This window comes from Ostrea edulis, chromosome 7 (assembly GCF_947568905.1).
Source record: "Ostrea edulis chromosome 7, xbOstEdul1.1, whole genome shotgun sequence".
Classification (NCBI taxonomy): Eukaryota; Metazoa; Mollusca; class Bivalvia; order Ostreida; family Ostreidae; genus Ostrea; species Ostrea edulis.
The window spans coordinates 24,025,446-24,045,589 of NC_079170.1; the positions used below are offsets into that span (position 1 = coordinate 24,025,446).

The following is a 20,144-nucleotide window of genomic DNA, read 5'->3' on the forward strand; positions in this document are numbered from 1 at the left end:
TTTAAGTTTATAAACTTCCCTTTACATTCTGGAAATGTCAATGGTGGACTGTCTGAGCTTTTGTCAAAAGCTGAATGTTTCTAGAATAATAGTAGCGATATTTATTTTTATCTCTGCAACAACCGTAGTAGAATTAGCAACAAAGTCAATTTAGTCACATATGTAGTTCCAATTTCTCCTATTGCAGGAATGTTAAATTTGCAGTGAACCCAGTTCATTTGCTATAATATATAGTTCATTCCATTTTTCTAGAATACCGTGTAATGTACACTGGTACAACCGTGCTCATGGAAATAAAGCATGTCTTGTGTTGTGGTCGAGTTGTAGAAATTATCCAGATTATCATTAACTGATATGTTTGCTAATGAGGATATTTTTAATGATTATTTTATTCCTTATTATTAGCTAAACACTTCAAGCGTATCAATATGTCTATTTCCTTTTGAAAGGAATATTACAGATATGGTTATCTCGCTTGTATTATGGAAATATAGGAAAACTGAAAACATGCGTTAATTTCCAAGCCGTTAAATCGATCGTGCAATAATTTCGTTAACATTGTTGTATACCCCCTATAACATAAACAAACATGGCTATGTCACAGTTCCAAGATCGAAAAATATATTTCAATGAAACAGTCAACTGTGTATGACTGAGAACTTCATTTTGAAATTAGATATATCCATATTTGTACAAAGTATGTTTTGCATGACACACCGTGTCAGTAGATGCCAAAGAGTAGGACGGATATACAAATAATATTTCCCTGTCAATGTAAAGAAACAAATTGGGCGAACGAAAGTATTTACAAAATTTCCTCGAAAATATATGAGGGAGAATTGTGCTTAGTAACACATTGTGCAATCGATCTCTTATAAGAACGTTGCCATCTTAGTTGTTTTATAAACTCTCTGACATGTAGTTCCGTTGTTTACGCTTGCCATTCTATTCAACTCTGCAACGTATTCGTATTTATGAAATATCTTCATACTGCAATAATACTACTTGCATCCACAATTCCATGTAAGCAATATCTCTTACTGTAGATGGATTCCACGATTAATTTAACTTCATTTGTATTTAAACAATCTAACAGTTACATGTTAATGTTCCGAAATTTTAATTTCGACAATTAAAAGCATTAGATATTTAATACAAATGGCTAAACTGTTTTCATAGGACACTTATTTTATAATAGCTTATGGTGTTTACAGATCACACCTTGGGGGTGGGCTATAACATATACTCTTGTTGTAACTATCTGTTCTCTACTTTTACTTATTCTCTAGAAACATTTACATTTGCAGTCTGTGCACGGTCTCAGCAGACATCAACTAATGGATCTTTTACTGCGATTCTTGGTTGTGATGACAACACGGATACCTTCTCTCTTAGCAATGATGGGGTGAATCAGTCCTGGTCTCTTGAGTTGGACGATATATTTACAATCGATTGGATCTTTATTTCCATTGGTGCTGGTATGAAACATTTTTGCTTATTGAAATGCCATTTGATATACCTTTACCACCTTACGTTTTCTATTGATGGTACTTTTTCTCCCGAAAGGTACCTACATTATTTACGGAGAACTAACTGGGAGTCTGCCTGAGAATGTACGGATATCAAACAATCCGATGAAATGAATCCTACATCGTTTCAGCATCTGATTACATGTGATTATTCCAATGCTGTCTACAGGAAAGGAAAAAGAATTAGCATAACTCAAACAGGAAATGGACCGATCAAAGTGTTTGCATTAAAACCAATAGGTATACAACACACTTTCCATACTTACAATGTACTTACACAGCTAATTAACATGTAATACAAATTACATACCTTTATTTCATAACCTCTACGTCGTGAAATTTACACTAATTCTAGAGTTAAACAAACTATGAAACATTTTCCCTCCGTATATCGAAAGGTTTGTCTTTTGGTTGAGGTGTGTTATTATATTTGTTTTAAGATTTAGTGTAGGAATATAGATCATCAAATAGAATGTCATTAAAGTTCATTAAATATGATAAATATTGCTTTCATTCAAATTAGAGTGAAAAATTGAAGATAAGAAACAGTGATCTATCTCATGAAAGGTGGAAATAACGAACAGTGATCAATCTCATAACTCTTAGAAGCAATGCAAAATAAAAAGTTGGGCAAACACGGGCCCCTGAATATACCAGAGGTGGGCTCAGATGCATAGTAGGAGTAAGCATCCCCTGTCGACCGGTCACATCCACCGTGAGCCCTATATCTCAATCAGGTAAACGGAATTATCCACAGTCAAAACCATTGTGCCAAGAACGGCCTAACCACGTCAGTTAGAGTTTGACTCAATAATAGGTTGTATTGGCAAATTAGATCGCCAGAAAGACCATAGAGCTTGCAAAATGCTGACTTCAAACGAGACCGTTGGAACCACTGCACCATAAACCTGTCTGTCAGTAGTCTGTTTTGATTTAAAAACTGACCATCAGCAGAAAAGATCATAAATACCACAAAGAATACAAAAGTGAGATTATTGTTTTCACCTCAAACGTATAAAGTATTAAATCCAGCCGGGGCGGCTGGATTTAATACTTTATACGTTTGAGGTGAGTCAAACCAAGGCCTTTGACTGCTCACTCATAAAGCGGCCATAATGACAAGTGAAAGCCAAGTAAACATTTCAAAGAAAGAGTAAGAAACTACAAGACCTATTGGGTAATTCAACTTTGATGAGAACTTTTCCTGTTGTGCCGCTGTAGGTCGTGCAGTCGTGACCTTTCCAACGCAGCAAAGTCGGTGAAGGTTGTCCACTATTTTGACTGTCGAAGAAGTAAAAACCTAAATCTCTGCCATATAACAATCCATTCTAGGAGCTTCGAAGGGTAATTAACAGGATCAAATACATCCGTATTTTCAAGCTAGTAACGGAGTATTTAGCTACTGAAACACATGTGTACCTTTCACTTGAACTTGTTTGATTTCCTCGACGATCTCGCAATCCACTTTCCAATGTTCCGCATTATTTCAGGTTCATGCGTTACACATGAAATTGATTGTCTACAAAAACAAGTCAACTATCGGACTCTGGTATTATTGCTGATAATTGATACATATCATATTAAAACAATTCAGAATTGTCCAAGAAATGCAATAATTCCATATACTTTAAAGTAGATACTATATCAAATTCAGAGATATTCGTTTTAATCTTCAAAAAATGACATACCAATTTCTTTTCCACATAATCTGCACTCATTTATCTATGAAGGGGATATAAGACGAAAGTAGCTAAGTGACTTTCATTCACATGCATGTAATACGTTTTCACTATTTCTAACTCATAGTATTGGTTGTGAACCTACTGACCATGCAATTAGAGAAAACCATAGTCATGTGCAACCTATGATATTGATATGATGCAGATGATTGAAAACTGGGAAAGATTTGGCTCCAGGTTGCGTTTTTTGGGGGGCACTCTAGATTTCATATTAGCTCTTACAAAATTATTGTTATTTCGAATTTCCAAACTTTCGGCTTGAGCATCACTGAAGAGACCTTATTTGTCGAAATGCGCATCTGGTGCATCAAAATTGGTACCATATAGGTTTCACATGATGTAGACAAAATAAAGCCAGTTTGACTTGTCCTAAAATCAATGGTCAGAGGATATAGTGAATCTTAAAATCACAAAATTGATCAATTTAATGAAAATATTTTGGAGACGGGATATTTTTACGATTTTTTACAATGGAAAAGGGACGACCAAATTTGACCACCATTTTGAAAAGTAGATTATGCAGATCATTCTTATTTTAAAATTAGTATCAAACTTAACATTTGTCGTATTCCAACTTCACAGGACAATGCTTTTCGTACATAAGAATTAGTACCTTATTCAGAGAGTTCCCCTTACAAAAATTAGTGCCAAAGTTCCCAAAGAGATTAAATGATTAACTCTTCATTTAAACTTTATGAATTTAAATTAGCATCTTGACAAGGAAAATATTGAACAGTAACGGGAAGAATTCGTCATTTAGTCAAACATTTTTAGAATTTGTACAATGACAATTTTATGTTTATTCCTTTTTGCATGAAAGGTAAAGATAACCTGATGATGTGAATAGACTGCAAACAAAAGTATGAATACAAAAGTCATTCGCTATATCTTGTATACAGTACAATGATACTTCTCTAAACCGGCCGGCTCTCAGATACATTAACAAGGAAAGACATTTTATCTCAATTTTCACAAAGTACATGTCGGTACTGTTCATTTGATCTGGTTTTGTTTTGAACATATTTTAGTGATGAAATCAAAAGGATTGGGAACAAGTTCTGACAACTTACAAGTCCCTCTCCTAAAATATTGATCAATCTTTTGATAATTATTATTAACAGTCATGGGTTTGTTCTTTATTATATACCCATCAATGTATCGTTCTTTGATACTCTAGATTCCACAGCATGTGATCCGGTTTTCCGGACCACCACCCTGTTGTTTTTTAATTCAGTATCAGTATCTTCTGAAACTGATAACGTCACAATGACGTCACAATGCATTAACGCAACGTTTTTTGCTTAAAATATTGGCTGCGTCACAAACAAAACTGCATACACAAAACATAATTTCACTGTATGTCTGTATTTTTGATAATTTGGATTACATTTAGTATGATATAAATGTGGATTTAAAATGCATAGGGGTTATATAAAACATTTATCATTACTACAGTAACTTGATCCGAAGAGCTGGATCACGTCTCGTTGACAGGCGCGGATTATCAGATAAAACTCGACGCTTCGCATCTCGTGTGATCTGATGATCCGCGCTTGTCAACTCGACGTGATCCGACCCTTCGGATCAAGTTACTGTAGTAATAATATATATTTATCAACTACCGCTTATATCCATACGAAAGTTTGATGCAACAATATGGCATTCGATACCGTATTCATTCAATATGTTAGTATTTGTCCATTACATGTTCACACCTCCGGTCGATAAATTCCCACATGGCCGGCCGGTCAGTCATTTTCACTCCTGGCCAATCTTGATCACTCATCTGGCCAAAATTTTCTTCATTTTCAAAACGTGGTAGGTATTATAAGGGTAAATTACGCATGTTTGTTAACAAATGTTCTTTAAAAAGTGGTCAGTGTCCGGTTTTCAGGGGTGGTCGGTTTTGTAAGAATTTCTTTGTAAGGAAATGTTGAGATTTCTGCCGTGACTTTGAAAATCGGCCATATCCAGGGAGAACCGTTTTTCTGAGGGGCCGGTTTGGAGAAGTTTCACTGTATATGTATGTAATGTTTCATACATGAAGAATTTAAAAATGAAAAATGCCCAATATCAAAAACTCTCGATGATTTTTCCAAAATCAAGAGGTCGTGATGTAACTTTTGAAGTTGGTGTGACAAAACTGCAGAGGACTTCAAAATTGGTGTAAATAACGATTTCCGTCGTGTTTATTTCCAAACTGACATGTACTGCTGCAAAAGTATACAACACCCTCAATTCTGCATATTTTGTAGACCGGAATCAAAAATGAAAATCGTAGATAGACGTATGCTTTTTGTTTTCAAAACCGAAATTCGTACAACATTCAAATATATATTACATTTTCTTCAGAAACTTCAAATGTCTTAAATCTGTGACAATCATATATTCATATTACAAATCGCATTTTCCTCTATGAACCAACCAATGTCAGCGCGTGACACAATCCGTTCACATTGCCTATTAACGGATTATGAAATAGCTTAAAGCACGCGACTGAGAGCGTAATGATTTCAAAAATAGAACATCTGTTACAAACATCTCGCAAGTCACACCTTTGGATTAAGATTGTAGACTTACGTGGATTATCATCCCAATCTTGCGGTCTCCTACTTCCAAAATACAGTGCACCTTACAATGTTGATAAAAGGCAAATGTGACGTCATGTCTATGTGTTGACGTATGTCACAATAACTACTGTGACAAAAGCTAGTAGGAGTTCGTTTTATGCGACAAAATAGAAGCAATGTAAACAAACGGTGTTTTAGTAAATGAATATAAATATAAGAAATATATACAATCATGGTCATGAATGTAAGCTTTCTCATCATTTTCATTTGCCTCACATCCAAATTTGTTCATACTCACCATGAACAACTCAAAAGTGATGTTCATTTCTTAAATGAGTTGAGAAAGTTTACATTCATGACCATGATTGTATATATTTACGAAGACACTGTCTTCAAATAATTTTTATTGCGTTTTAAGTCTTCTTTTTTTAATTTAAGTAAAATCACCCGCATTCTCCTTTATGATTTATTGTATTGTTTAGAGATCCAGAGAGAAATTCAACGTAGATTTAATAAATTCCTAGAATACTTTTTTTTTTACATTCACTGTCCCTAAGTTTGCAGTGAATTTATTTTTATATCTGAACATTCCAAAGCGTATGATAGTTTCCGATCGAATTCTATATTCAAATCCATAAAATGTCTACATAGTATATAACACGATGTTAGTATCTTTCACGGAGTAGTACTAACACAAAACATATTTCTCTGTCACTAAACGTAAACAAGAGATGTTGGGCGGACGGAAGTATCATCAAAGGCCGTTGAAAACCGAGGGGGGATTAATACCAGATCGTTAATATGTACTCTCATAAGGATTGTCTGGTTCTCTCACAAACACGATTAATTCGTTATATATGATTGTCAAAGGCAATTATGAACTATAATCAACACTACATCGTATTGATGAAATATCTATATGCAGTTGTTCCAATATTTTCATCTAAAATTTTAGGTAAGAATTCTCTCATAATTTCGTAAATTCGGTAAATGACATTAACTTTATATCTCATCTAAACTTCGGTTTAAAAATACATTTTCCTGATTACGTTGGATTTAATTCTTGTAATGCTATGGACATCTTATATTTTATTGACTGAATATACCGAGGTGGGGGAAATAGGCATTAAAACATACACATCTTATCGCAATACGTATTTTCAATTTTATACTCGTTCTCTAGAGACATCACCATATGCAGTTTCTGTACAGTCGCAGCAGACATCAACTAATGGTTCTTTTTCTGCCAATCTTGGTTGTGATGGCGACATGGAGACCTTCTCTCTAACCAATGATGGAGTTAATCAGTCCTGGTCCCTTGAACTGGACAATATTTATACGATTGATTGGATCTTTCTCTCCATTGGTGCTGGTAAAAATGTGATTCCACGCTGAATTGTTATTTTATGCAACTTTAACACTTTGCCTTTTCCATTTATAGTGGGTTTTTTTACAGGTACCTACAGCATTTATGTAGAACTAATTGGGAGTCCACCAGTGAGGTGTACGGATATTAGACAATCTGAACAAATGAAACCTACACTGTTTCAGCAACTGATAACATGTGAATATCCTATCGTTGCCTACCGGAAAGGAAATAGAATTAGCTTAACTCGAACAGGAAATGGACCAATCAAAGTGTTTGAATTAAAACCAATAGGTAGTATCTACTTTGTTGTCATTCTTTCTTACACAGCTGATTTACTTGTAATACAAAGACCTTTATTCTATTAACTCTATGTCTTCAAATTTATAGTAATTCTATGACTAAAATATTAAACAAGTTCTTGTAGCGTATCAAAGTAGCAGTACTTTTGCTTTGGTAAATGAAAGGTGAAGATAACGAGCAGTGATCAATCTTGATCTTTCATAAGGTATCTAGGAGAAAACAGCACCCCTGTTGACCGATCACACCCGCCATGAGCACGATATCTTTATACGGTAAACTTAGAAATAACACAATTCACAATTCTATCAACATGACATAGAGACACATATAGACAATCATACTGAAATCTATATATGTATGCGTGTTGAGGTACACATATAAATATACAATAATGAATATAATTGGAATATAATTGGCAACTTGACTTCAACAAGGTTGACCACCTCATTTATAGTTTCAATAAATCTAGACGAATTCACTAATTTGAAATTCGTAGAAGAAAATAAATCGTGAAATTTTAAAATCTTTGGTCTATGATGCAAAACTTATACGATGTCAATTTTGATGAAATTTTTGCAGTAACTACATTTCGGAATAACACAAATTACATTTTCTATCTGCTCTGGGTACATTAGACCATATCCCCGTTTCTATTGGTAAGCGGTGATTTGTCGTTCTGAATCTTGCAATTTTGTGTATTCTATGAATATCCAAAGACAAGATATAATGTTGACATTTAAATTCAAAATTTGTAAACAAGTTGTACGTTTTCTCTTTGCTGCAATCATTACATTCTGACAATCATTGCTGCTGGAATTGATCATAATTTTTTTGTTTTTAAATTTGCAAGCCACCTTTTGTTTTGTACATATTGGAATATCCATATATATGTAACACCTAAGCCACAATCATAAATAATGCTTTTAATATTTTTATCCATTTCGTTTCGATACCATTTAAATGTTGTTTTACTAATAAACTGTTAAAGTGATATGACAATTTTGTTTCTTTGCAATTGACAATATTGCCCCAAAAATTCATTATCCTGGTTTTTATATGGATATATAATGGGTATCTGCCCAATTCTCCATATATCATATTTTTGGCGTACAAAATTGAAGTGAAAATTTTGCCATGGACCTTAAAACGGTAATAGGTCTGTAATTGTTCGGATCATGTGTTCAACCTTTATTTTAACAGATTTGTATAATATTTCCAATTATGCCTCAGGATAAATTCCCGTGTCTAACACTGTATTGAAGAAGCGAACGTAAATAGGTAAAAACAGTTTTATGGAGGTTATGATGTACTCATTCAAAATTTCATCTATTTCGGAACTTTTGTTTGATTTTAACAATCTCACAGCATGATGTATTTCAGCATCAGGAATTGTATCTTTCAGTAAACACTCGTTGTCAAAAGTATTCTGTTCTAAAACATCTTGAAATCCTTACATACCATCAGCATGTAGAGAACGGCCTAATGATTGGTATGAAACACACCAGAGAGCACTTAACCTAATGACAGGTGGTATTTTTAGATTAGATTGTTATAACTAACACAAAATTTACAAAGTGCTAACATTAAACGAGGCTGATGAAAATCATAAAATCCTATTTTAAAAAAACCCTAAATACCATAAAAAATACAAAATTGAGATGATTTTTTACCTCGACAATAACAAGTACGAAAGCGTTATTAAATGCTTAATACGATAATCAAGCTTGTGTTCACAGTAATAATAATGGAATTTAAATATAATTGGTAGCTTCATTGAGGCACATTCTTATAAAATATTGTTGTAGATAAAACTTATAACTACACACACAATTTGAAGTAAACTCTTATTTCAATCATGATCTACGAAGCACATGCTTTAATACAAAAAGTACAAAGTAAAATGCAAACTGTTAGCATTAAATTCTAAATTAGTGTTCCAATGATACCTTCAAGAAAACAACATTTCTAAAGAAGTTTATATCTAGTGTATTTATGGTATCTTGTAATTATACCAAGTCATGTGTATATAGTATACAAAATATATGTATCTGGAGATAGCAAGCACTTCAAAAGCTTAAAACATATGCAATGTATAATTTCTATATTACATTAGTACAGTGAATTATCCATGCATCATAACGTTTTATTCGATTATGACGTCACGAAATGACACACTTTCATATCAATGACACTTCAAAGCGGAATTAACGATTCTTATGTTGGTTCTGTGATTGATCAGCAATTATCACGGAAATGCATGCATATATCAAACTTAGAAGCCGAGGTTTTCTAGTTTTATGCCGCCAGTTTCACAACCTGGTGACATGATTCGATTCTCGAGTCTGGTATTGCATCAAACTTGACGTTTGATTGCTCATTCATAAAGCGTCTAGCATGAAAAGTGAAAGCCATCGTCTTTCGATTAGAACTTGGAGACAAAATTACCAAGTAAATGTAGGTGTTAACAAGTTATCGAGACCTCACTGCCACATCTCTGAACATGATGCAAACGTGAACATTTCTGACACTTCACCTACTGCTGGTGAACCTTTTACATTAATGAAGAAAATATCGAATAGGACGTTAAATCGAAAAAGAAATATACCTCAGATATATAATAGCAAATACTCATATGAAAAATTAATGGTAACGACAACATGAACAAAACGTCGGTTGAACTTCAAAGATATCCCTGTGTTATCCGAAGATTTTGGGGTTGGAGAAGTTCGGGTTTCTGTTGGAATACTGTTTTACCCGACATCTATGCATGCTTTATATTTTCCTAGCCCTATAAATTACCGATTTCGTTCAAGGTCATTCTGAGTGAACATGACAGATTTATACACGTTGAATGTACATGGGCTTAAACAATACTTCCAAAATGGGCACATGTACCTCTGTACTGAATGTAGAACTGGCTACATTATATGAACTTGCAATGTAACTGCTTCTCCACACATTACCAGCCGACGACCAGGGGACATTTGTCTTGAACGCACGGTTATATCTAGTATATATATTGCTGAAATTATTGTTCTCTCTATTGAAACATGAATATTTCAAAGAAGGCGCAAAAGACTTATTGTGTAATTCAACGTTTGTAAAAGTTTACCCTGTGGTGCCCCGGTAGATCGATTGAGCTTAGCTGGTCTACTCTTTTTGGGCCCTTTTTTGTTTCCGGAAATGGAACAGCGTACTATTTGCCATATATCCATACCTTTTAGGGGCTTGGAAGGGTATTTAGCATTACGGAGGATCGGCATAAAAGAGTAGTGGTGTGGAGTTGGGGGTAGTTTGGTTTTCATGAAATTATTTCTTTTTGTCAAGTACTATAGCCCTTTAAAAGAGTTGAAAATTAACAATATAGTTCATTATTTGTCGATCCACTGATCATAGTTCGACTCTGCATTCGCAGCTTGCGGCCACGAATTTCATGAATTTATAACACCACCCACTTTCTCTGGAAAATTATTCCGACGATCACCGTCTTCCTGTCACTCCTGCCCCATAGCCTAAAGCCCTTGACGGCATATCATTTGGTACCTGTGTCATTTTCATTGGAAGTATCGAAATCCATCAAAACTTCGAAATCACGTGACTGCTGTGTGTAAATTCAGAATAAAACGGCGTTCTGGTAGTAAATCGAAACTCACATTAGCTTTAAACTCACATTAGCTTTGGTACGTCATGTTACAGTTGCGAACTATCAAAATTAATCTTAGATTAAACGTTTCATTTATTTTTTTAATTTCTCACCATTTTACAAGGTAAATATTTGTAATTTGTCAAATGTAATACTTTCCACATTTATTGTTCAACATTTGTAATGATTTGTTGAAAATGATTTAATTCTTTTATTTCAAATTCCTTTTTAGGACTTTCTGGTATCAATCAATCAGTGCTGCTGAACTTTACGGAATATTCGATGAAATTTTCAAAAGCTTTAGATAACGACATGGACACTTTTTACCATTCACCAGAGAAGATCCATGCGTCTTGGTTCCTGAAATTGAACAGAAACTATGTGATTAAGTGGATTCTTATTTCGACATGGGGAGGTATATTTAAGATAAGCGAATAAGTCAAGTAGCCATCAGTAAAATATTTAAAGTATGATTTTGAATTGAAACATGAAATACACCATTTCAAATAGGTTATATTGAATTTTTGAGACATTACAAGGCATGACATTAACATATCAGACTATTTTCTCTTAAGAATAGACTGCACGTTTTGGGTAATTCTAATATTCGGAACCCTTATCTTCTATTGATCAACTCGTACATGAAATTAAACTTCATATTAAAGAAATTGATATTCTGTGGTATAAAACATTATTCATGTAAAATATTAAATGTATAAAACAGCAAAGATGGACTAATTGATTCATTGCGGGTTTACGCCGTTTCGGCAATATTTCAGCCATTTACGGTGGTAAAAAATATGTTTGAACTTCCAATAACTTCTATAGAGAATTGTTATTTCATATTGAACAATTATGTTGTCTCATCACTTTTGATCAGGAAATTATGAAGTACATATTAAAGAAGATGGCGCAATAACGAGTTCGTCAACAATGTGTCAGAATTTCAGTCTCCATGGAATAAAACAACAAAACATAGCCTTGGAATGTTACAAAGAAATGAAGGGGGATACTATTCTAATAAAAAGAACCGATGACGGACCATTGAGGCTCTTTGAAGCGTATCCTATAAGTATATAAATCAATATCAATTTATGTAGTACTACTTGTACTTCTGTTTCACGAAACTAAACATATTTCGTTGATTCAGTGGACAGCGTATGCTATCATTTCAACGAACGTTCGGTTTTCAAAACGCAAATCGAAATTTCCTATCTAAATTCCGTTTACTTGTTTTTCAGTATGTTCTTCAGATCGCTATGGACCAAACTGCGCTAAATGCAGAACAGAGTGTATTTCTTGTAGTCCTATAACAGGTGTCTGTAACCAATGTCATGGAGCGTTCTATGGTCACTTCTGTCTGAACCAATGTCCGACAAACTGTCTCAACGCAAAGTTTGACCAGACATCAGGGACGTGTGAGGACTTTTTAGAGGGTTACTATGGAAAGTGTTGCACTGATGAAATCACTACAGCGTCAACAATTAAAGGTGCATTGCCCGTACCTTATAGTACTTCCATGCCTAGATATCCCTGAAAATCAAAATCGTAAGAAACTACCTGAGTAAAAGAAAAAAATATATTTCTTTTGTGATATATGTACATATAGCTTTGGCCCCGCGGTTTTCATATTTTACTCTCTAATTAAGGGATGTTTTGTTACAAACTTATATTTGAATGAATAGATATATGCAATATCAAAACTCAGATAAGCATGACACGAATCAAAGAATTTAGTTTAAGTGCAACGGTATACGTATTGAGTACTCAATTTCAACCCTATATCAATGACATTATCTTATGATAGTGATGTTCTAAATGTTTGAAATACAATTACAAAGCATACCACTCGGTAGTTTTTGTTGTTGTTGTTTTTTTCTTTTTTTTTAGGTACAGAAGCTAAAGTGTTCACGCGAAAAATCAACAATGACGAGATCAGCACTAACTGTGATGAGGACACCACCATTACTGACAAAATGGTTGTCGAACAAGGTATACTCTCATGAATTACAATCAATACAACACTACATTTATAACAGCACAATATTTGTACGATTTTAGATAGTAAAATTCTAACATAATATACATGCATTTGTTAATCGGGGACATCAATCCCATACATGTGCATACTTAAACACATATGAATATAACAATCTCCGAAGTTTTATTCCAGATACGGAGAGAGTGGTATATAACCTGACTGTCATATTGCTGACTGTTCTCGTGGTGTTAATTCTGGTATTGATCCTAACTGTGGTTGTCCTCTTCAACAAAAGGTAAAGCTTACATTGCCGTTTACAACTCAACTTAATATTTCATTACACGACGACACATAAATCCGTGATAGACGTATGGTATTTAATATGACTCCGTTTACCTGATCAAGATATAGGACTTAGGGCGGGTGTGACCGGTCGACAGGGGATGCTTACTCCTCCTAGGCAACTGATTCCACTTTGGTATATCCAGGGGTTCATGTTTGCCAAACTCTCTATATTCTATTGCTTATAGGAGTTGTGTGATTGATCACTGTTCGTTATCTTCACCTATCATATGATGGTAAGTTCTGTATTTTACATTATGTAAATGGTAATGATATTGCCGCATTGATATTGATTCAACGAAGAAATAACCTGTAAATTATACATGTAGCCCATCTTCAGATATTTTGTAAAAACGTGCTAAAATTTATTTTCAATTATTTTAGCAAGAAAACAGGAAAAGACAAACCAGAAAAAGAAAATGGCCTCCTCGTGGAATTCCATAGAGTGGAGTCACGAAATGAGTCGGAGCTGGAGGAGATTCCTCAGGACGAGTCTATCTTCGTAGAGGAGGAAATCGTTACCGTAGAGTACAGTAATTTGATGTCGCAAAGAATTTCTATTGATCAATTCATCAGAGAATTACCAGAGAAAAAGGACAACGAAGTACTAGCGAAAGAATTCAATGTGGGTATCCATTTCTGTGATACATCATGTATGATGCATCTAACGAATTTGATACCGTTTGTTTTTATTCTCAAATTAATTGTACTATTTAATGATAATGAAAAAAACCTTAGAGCGTTCAAACTAATGGTAATGAAGTTTTCCACTTGATTTTGGTCAAAACCATATTACGATTTGTCTGTACATGTAGATATAACTCATCCATCAGGTAAGACCAGTGTTTTTTCTGCAATAAGGATATATGTACAGAAATCAGTATTAGGCATATACAGCTCAAAATTTAAAATAAAACTCAAAACTTTCTTCTTAGAATAAAATCTATGTAAACTATGTTATTCTTCTATCAAGTTTATGAATTTGGTAGCATTGGTATTTCAATCATTTGGTTTGATCACAGGATCTTCCCACTGGACTACTAGAATCTTATTCGAATGCCCTGAGGGCATCCAACAGAACGAGAAACCGATACAGAGGCATTTATCCATGTCAGTATAAATTTTGACTGAAAATTTACTATCAAAAGAAAATCTGCGAACGTATGTGCCTGTTTCATGTACATGTGGGTTTTTTTTCTTCAGATGACTATAATCGTGTGAAGTTGATGAGAGAAGATTTAAATGACAGCGATGACTTTGTCAATGCATCCTACATTAATGTTAGTTCATAATTATGAAATGAACGTACATCATTCTAATATTTCCTTAATTTGCAAATGTTATAAAACAATAACACCACAAGAAGAAAGTCATAACTATATTCTGAAAGCGGGATTCATCTGTTCAAAGCATATGTTTTCAGGGTCTCAACAAGGAACGAAGCTACATCGCTGCGCAAGGTACACACTTCATTTTGAAAAACGGAATTACACTTGTTAATGACAGTAATAGATAAGTTTCCTGTGTACTCATTTTAAATGCGTTAATTTGAAGGAGACCGTTTTCAAACCTTCCTGAAACGACAAATTAATTGATAAGCACTTAATTTAGCTTTAGAATAATATGCATCTATTAATAATGAATTATCATAATAGATTAAGAATATGTTGTTAAAATGTATGCCCAAACACTTCATATCTAGGTCCTTTCACCCCCAAGACGTTGGAGGATTTCTGGACCGTGATCTGGCAGAACGACTCAACACGGATCGTTATGCTGACTAATCTTTACGAGGGAGACAGAGTAATTGTGCTTAACTTGAAATAATCGAATGATTATTTGCATGATTGATGTGTTAATATGTTTTAACTTACACAATCAATGAATAAGTTTGTGGGGGGGGGGGTTCTTTTTTTTTTTTTTTTGGTATCAAAAGGTCTAGTTTACGTAACTGTTTTACCATAGGAAGAAATGATGGAATATATGCATAAGCCAAACTGTATACACGTAAATCATTTGCATAGTACCGGTATATGTTACTGGATAAAATTCACAAAGCAGTGTTAGTAACGTAGCGGTTAGGGCGTTTGCTTTGTTCAGGGAGATTCCTGGATTGACAACGCGGCAAACCTAATATTCATGATATAGGTGCTGACTGCTCCTTCGCCAAGAATTCAGCTGTATAGGTCTTTCTATATGACATTTTTTAAAGTGTACACCCGTGTCACGATAGGTGGCAGTACGATAAAAAGCCCCCACCACAACGGTCCTGAGCGCCAAGCATTGGACAAAATTTATGGCAATCCAATTAAAGCTGACGATATTTCTACATATGTATACATGCAAGAATAATTCCCTGGAGCTCCAAACAACATTAATGCACACAAGATATTTGAGGTTGTAGTTTTGTTTTCCTCCATATCATTAAATGATATAGAACACATTACCAGGTGGATGTTCACAGTTTCAAACGTCTTCGTGTTTCAGATGAAGTGCCTGAAGTACTGGCCGGACACGCTGCTGGACATTGGTCCTTACGTCATCACACTGGACACTGTGGACGTGTATGATCACTATATCCTGCGATATATGACTGTTAAACATCAGGTACTTCCTTATTTCGTTATCCCTCCCTCTCCTTGTCAAAATCACAATTACATTGTATATCATCGAGTTAAAGTCACAATTACACCGCATATCATCGAGTTAAAATCACAATTACACCGTATATCATCGAGTTAAAATGACAATAACACCGCATATCATCAAGTTAAAATGACAATAACACCGCATATCATCAAGTTAAAATCACAATTACACCGCATATCATCAAGTTAAAATCACAATTACACCACATATCATCAAATTAAAATGACAATTACACCGCATACCATCGAGTTAAAATCACAGTTACATCAGATATCATGAAGTTAAAATCACAATTACACTACATATCATCAAGTTTGCATACTCACATTTTCACATATCATCGAGTTTGCATATTTTCATGAAGCACAATAATGATACATGCCAGCATGAAGCATTGCAGTCCATCTCCATACCCACATTATATATATATTAGGATGAAGAGAAGAGGGTAACACAGTTCCACTTCACCACTTGGCCGGACAACTCCGTCCCAGATGATATTATGTCACTCATATGCTTCCGTAACCTAGTAAGAAATGGACTGATGATTTTAGATGGGCCAGTGGTCGTCCATTGCAGGTAAGCGAAATGAGTGTACCCGGCCGTATAGCAGTTTTATTGAAGCGAACTTCAAACCTGAAGGTTACCTACCACTATGGAGTACAAGTATTACAGCCATAAGGAATCAAACGTCAAACTTACGCAAATATGTTAATATCATACATTATGTCCATACCCCACTGCTTTTAAAAGTTCTTTACAGTATTTTGTCTATATTGCTTCAGGTTTGTAACTTTGCGGACTTGACTTTCAGAATTTCGAAAGAATACACTCATTCAAACACAAGTATAAACTTATATCAGAAGATCATGAAATTCTTCGATATCTGTTTGTTGTTTTGACTAAGACTGATAGACAATAGTATACATATGTTAATAGATAAAACGTCATCGATATATCTAAATGTCGAATTCATTTACTTTAGCGCCGGGGTTGGTAGAACGGGGACGTTTATCTCCCTTGATTATCTCCTGGAAGAGAGCGTTACGGAGCAGACCATTGATGTCAGGGGATATGTTGCTTCTCTAAGACAGCAGCGGGTAGGATCTGTACAAACATGTGTAAGTTCCATCTCTCTTTTTAACATAAAGAACAGGCTAATACCATCTAATGAATGAAACAGATATATTTGATTAATTCATTTTTTTATATTGTAATTCATAATATAATGGGGATGTTTACTCCTCCCAGACACCTGATCACACCTCTGATGTGTCCAGAGGTCCGTGTTTGCTCAACTCTCTGTTTTATATTGCTTATATGAGTTATGAGATTGATCACTGTTCGTTATCTTCGCCCTTTCATTCTTATGTACATAGCAATTTAATACAATGAACGTGTCTGAACAACAGGTTAGATATGCCTTTAAACCCATTAAAGGAATTTTAGCTTTATATCTAAAAATTTCATTGTGTTGTAAAATGTGATAATAAAGTAGTTTTTTTTATGTAAATTTAACCCTAATCACTGATAAAATTGAAAATTAAATTTAAGATTTTATCAAAATAAAGAGTTGGGTTCTATAGTATAGAATATATAGTATTTTGTAGAAATCAATTTTGTACGGAAAGAAAACAATGTATAGTTTTAATTTGCTTCTTTTCTAACACAAATATCAACAACAGAAGTTGAGATCCTTATTTTTGTTTGTCTTTGAAATAGCATATCATAATTTTACAACAAACATTTCCGACACCAAATTGAAAACTAATATTGTCATCGATCTTTTGACGTTGGGGAACAAACGTTTGTGAATCAAGTGATTTCGGTTTAGAAAATGAAGTTGAAACCTCGAATAATTAAAAGCAATGTAAAAGCAATCACTCTAGTAACTGTTTACTAGTAGTTAAGTCCAACAATAGGTGAATATTTATGATACGGTCAACAGGAGTTGCTTACTCCTTCTGGGCACCTGATCCCAACTCTGGTGTGTCCAGGGGTCCGTGTTTGCCCAGCTATCTATGTTGTATTGTTTGTAGGAGTTATGAGATTGGTCACTGTTCGTTATCTTCACCTTGCATGATACCATAAAGGCATCTAACCAAGCTGAGGATGTGAGCATGGAGCTGTGTATGCTTGGGTTGGTGGGTAGGTACATGCCTGCCTGTGTGTTTTTATTAAATTATTGTTAGAATTAAAAGCATATAGCTACAATCTATTAAAGTGGTGAGTAGGTATAAACAGCATAACGCTTAAACTAAAAATACGAAATTGATGGACTCTGGGTTGAAATATTCAGGCTAGACAGCGGAGCATAGTTTAGATTTTGGACACTTGACCTTCATCTGGTGATCTTCATTTGACCTTCATTTGGTGACCGTTTGTAGTGGTTACAGCGTTTGCTTTGTGGCTGGGAAATCATAGGTTCAATCACTACTCTTACCAAACAAAAGATTTATATAAGTTCGTGATTCCTCTGTTGCCATACACTTGGCATTTAGAAGTGAGGGCCACGGGTCCTTCAGCATTATACTTTATGAACCGAGATTCCACAACACTCAGGCGTGAGTATACGTAGTATAAAGAACTATCACTGCCACGGCCGAGAGCGCCATGCTTGGGTACAAAAGTTGGTGTTCTTTGCCTACAGATAGTGAAGTATAATTATAAGTTTTAAAAGTCGCAGAAAGGAACGGACGTTAAGACGTAAAAAAAAATTAACAAAACCATCAGGTGACATCCTTGTTTAAGATAGAAAGGTTCTCTAATGCGACATAAAGTAAGAAATAAATGCTAGTAAACAAACATAGCCTTGTCAAAAGGAGAGATTAGAAGCTTAAACTTGGTACGGACGCTTATAAAGAATATGTCGTGACCATAAATCACTGTCACTAAACATAGGAAATCTTAGTGTCAAGCACAGCATAACCATTAATAATTTATGTGTAACGATGATTCATGATCTACTTCCTGCTTATACCGGTTCTTTTCTTATATTTAGGAGCAGTACATCTTTCTCCATGATGCACTGGTTGAAGGACTTACAAACATGAACGTTCGCCATAGCTGTCTATCTGTGTTGTAATGCTGTTTTGTCGGGCTGCGCTGTCTGTTCTAATATTATGGATTTTCAAACTGTACATGCGTTTCTGCGGAAATAATGTTTTCATTTCTGCGTGATTAATGTAAATTTTAAAATATTTCATATTTCTAAAATTAATAGGATACGTATTTAATTCGGGATTGAACATACTGTTAATATTAGCCTTAGAATTGCATTGTCTCTAGAAATAAATTGAGCGTATTAGCATAAAAAAATTGATAAACATTAGAATAATTGTCAAATTGTACTATATTGATATTGTTTGAGGTTCAATTTATTTCATATCTTACTGTATATCTATATATTCATTCCTGAAATACAGCAAGGATGACTTTGTGCAGTGTTTTGTTGCTTCAAGACTACTCTGGATATTCCCACAACTAGTGATATATTCAATTCACAATTAACTCTTCGTGCTGAAGAGACATCTTTGATGCTTGTGTCAAGTTCTTATCTTGAGTTTATGTATGAAACGAGTTTTAAAAAAATGTTATTCTCTTGCAACTGTTTTCTACACGGCATTTTGATTGGCTTTTGCACTGAGGTTCGAGGTAGTTAAACGTACATGAACAAGACGGAAAGCTTTGTATTGTGATTGATGGCATACTACAATGATGACATAGTATAATGACGCAAAAACGAAATCATTTCGTGACGTTTTTCATAAAATAAAAAAAGCAAATCTCAACGAAATAAGACGTAAACATGAAGAAATTTTCAAATTGTATTAAATAAGTTGAATAACTGTTTTCTCTTTTATTATTTTCGACTGTTGATGCTGATTTAACAGTACTTAACATCCTTTTTATCAGCGCCGTTAATTCGTCGTCGGTAAACCCTGTTTACGACTGATTGACAGCATTGATACCGAGCAAAATTCGTAGCGCAAGGCTCTAACGGTAACACGTATGTGAAAGGA

General features: G+C 34.4%; 1 protein-coding gene across 1 annotated transcript; it reads left to right on the plus strand.

Annotated features, from left to right (window-relative positions):
- Positions 1-6,378: 6,378 nt before the first annotated feature.
- On the plus strand, positions 6,379-19,961 carry LOC125656011 (receptor-type tyrosine-protein phosphatase mu-like). Its single transcript, XM_056143751.1, has 17 exons — positions 6,379-6,793; positions 7,022-7,210; positions 7,295-7,498; positions 11,383-11,565; positions 12,031-12,222; positions 12,392-12,640; positions 13,041-13,142; positions 13,324-13,426; positions 13,858-14,098; positions 14,496-14,583; positions 14,677-14,753; positions 14,897-14,933; positions 15,176-15,276; positions 15,961-16,080; positions 16,556-16,701; positions 17,108-17,243; positions 19,124-19,961. Exons 1-17 carry the CDS (start codon positions 6,715-6,717, stop codon positions 19,205-19,207), a joined length of 2,331 nt encoding a protein of 776 aa, XP_055999726.1. The 5' UTR covers positions 6,379-6,714; the 3' UTR covers positions 19,208-19,961.
- The last annotated feature ends 183 nt before the right edge of the window (positions 19,962-20,144 follow it).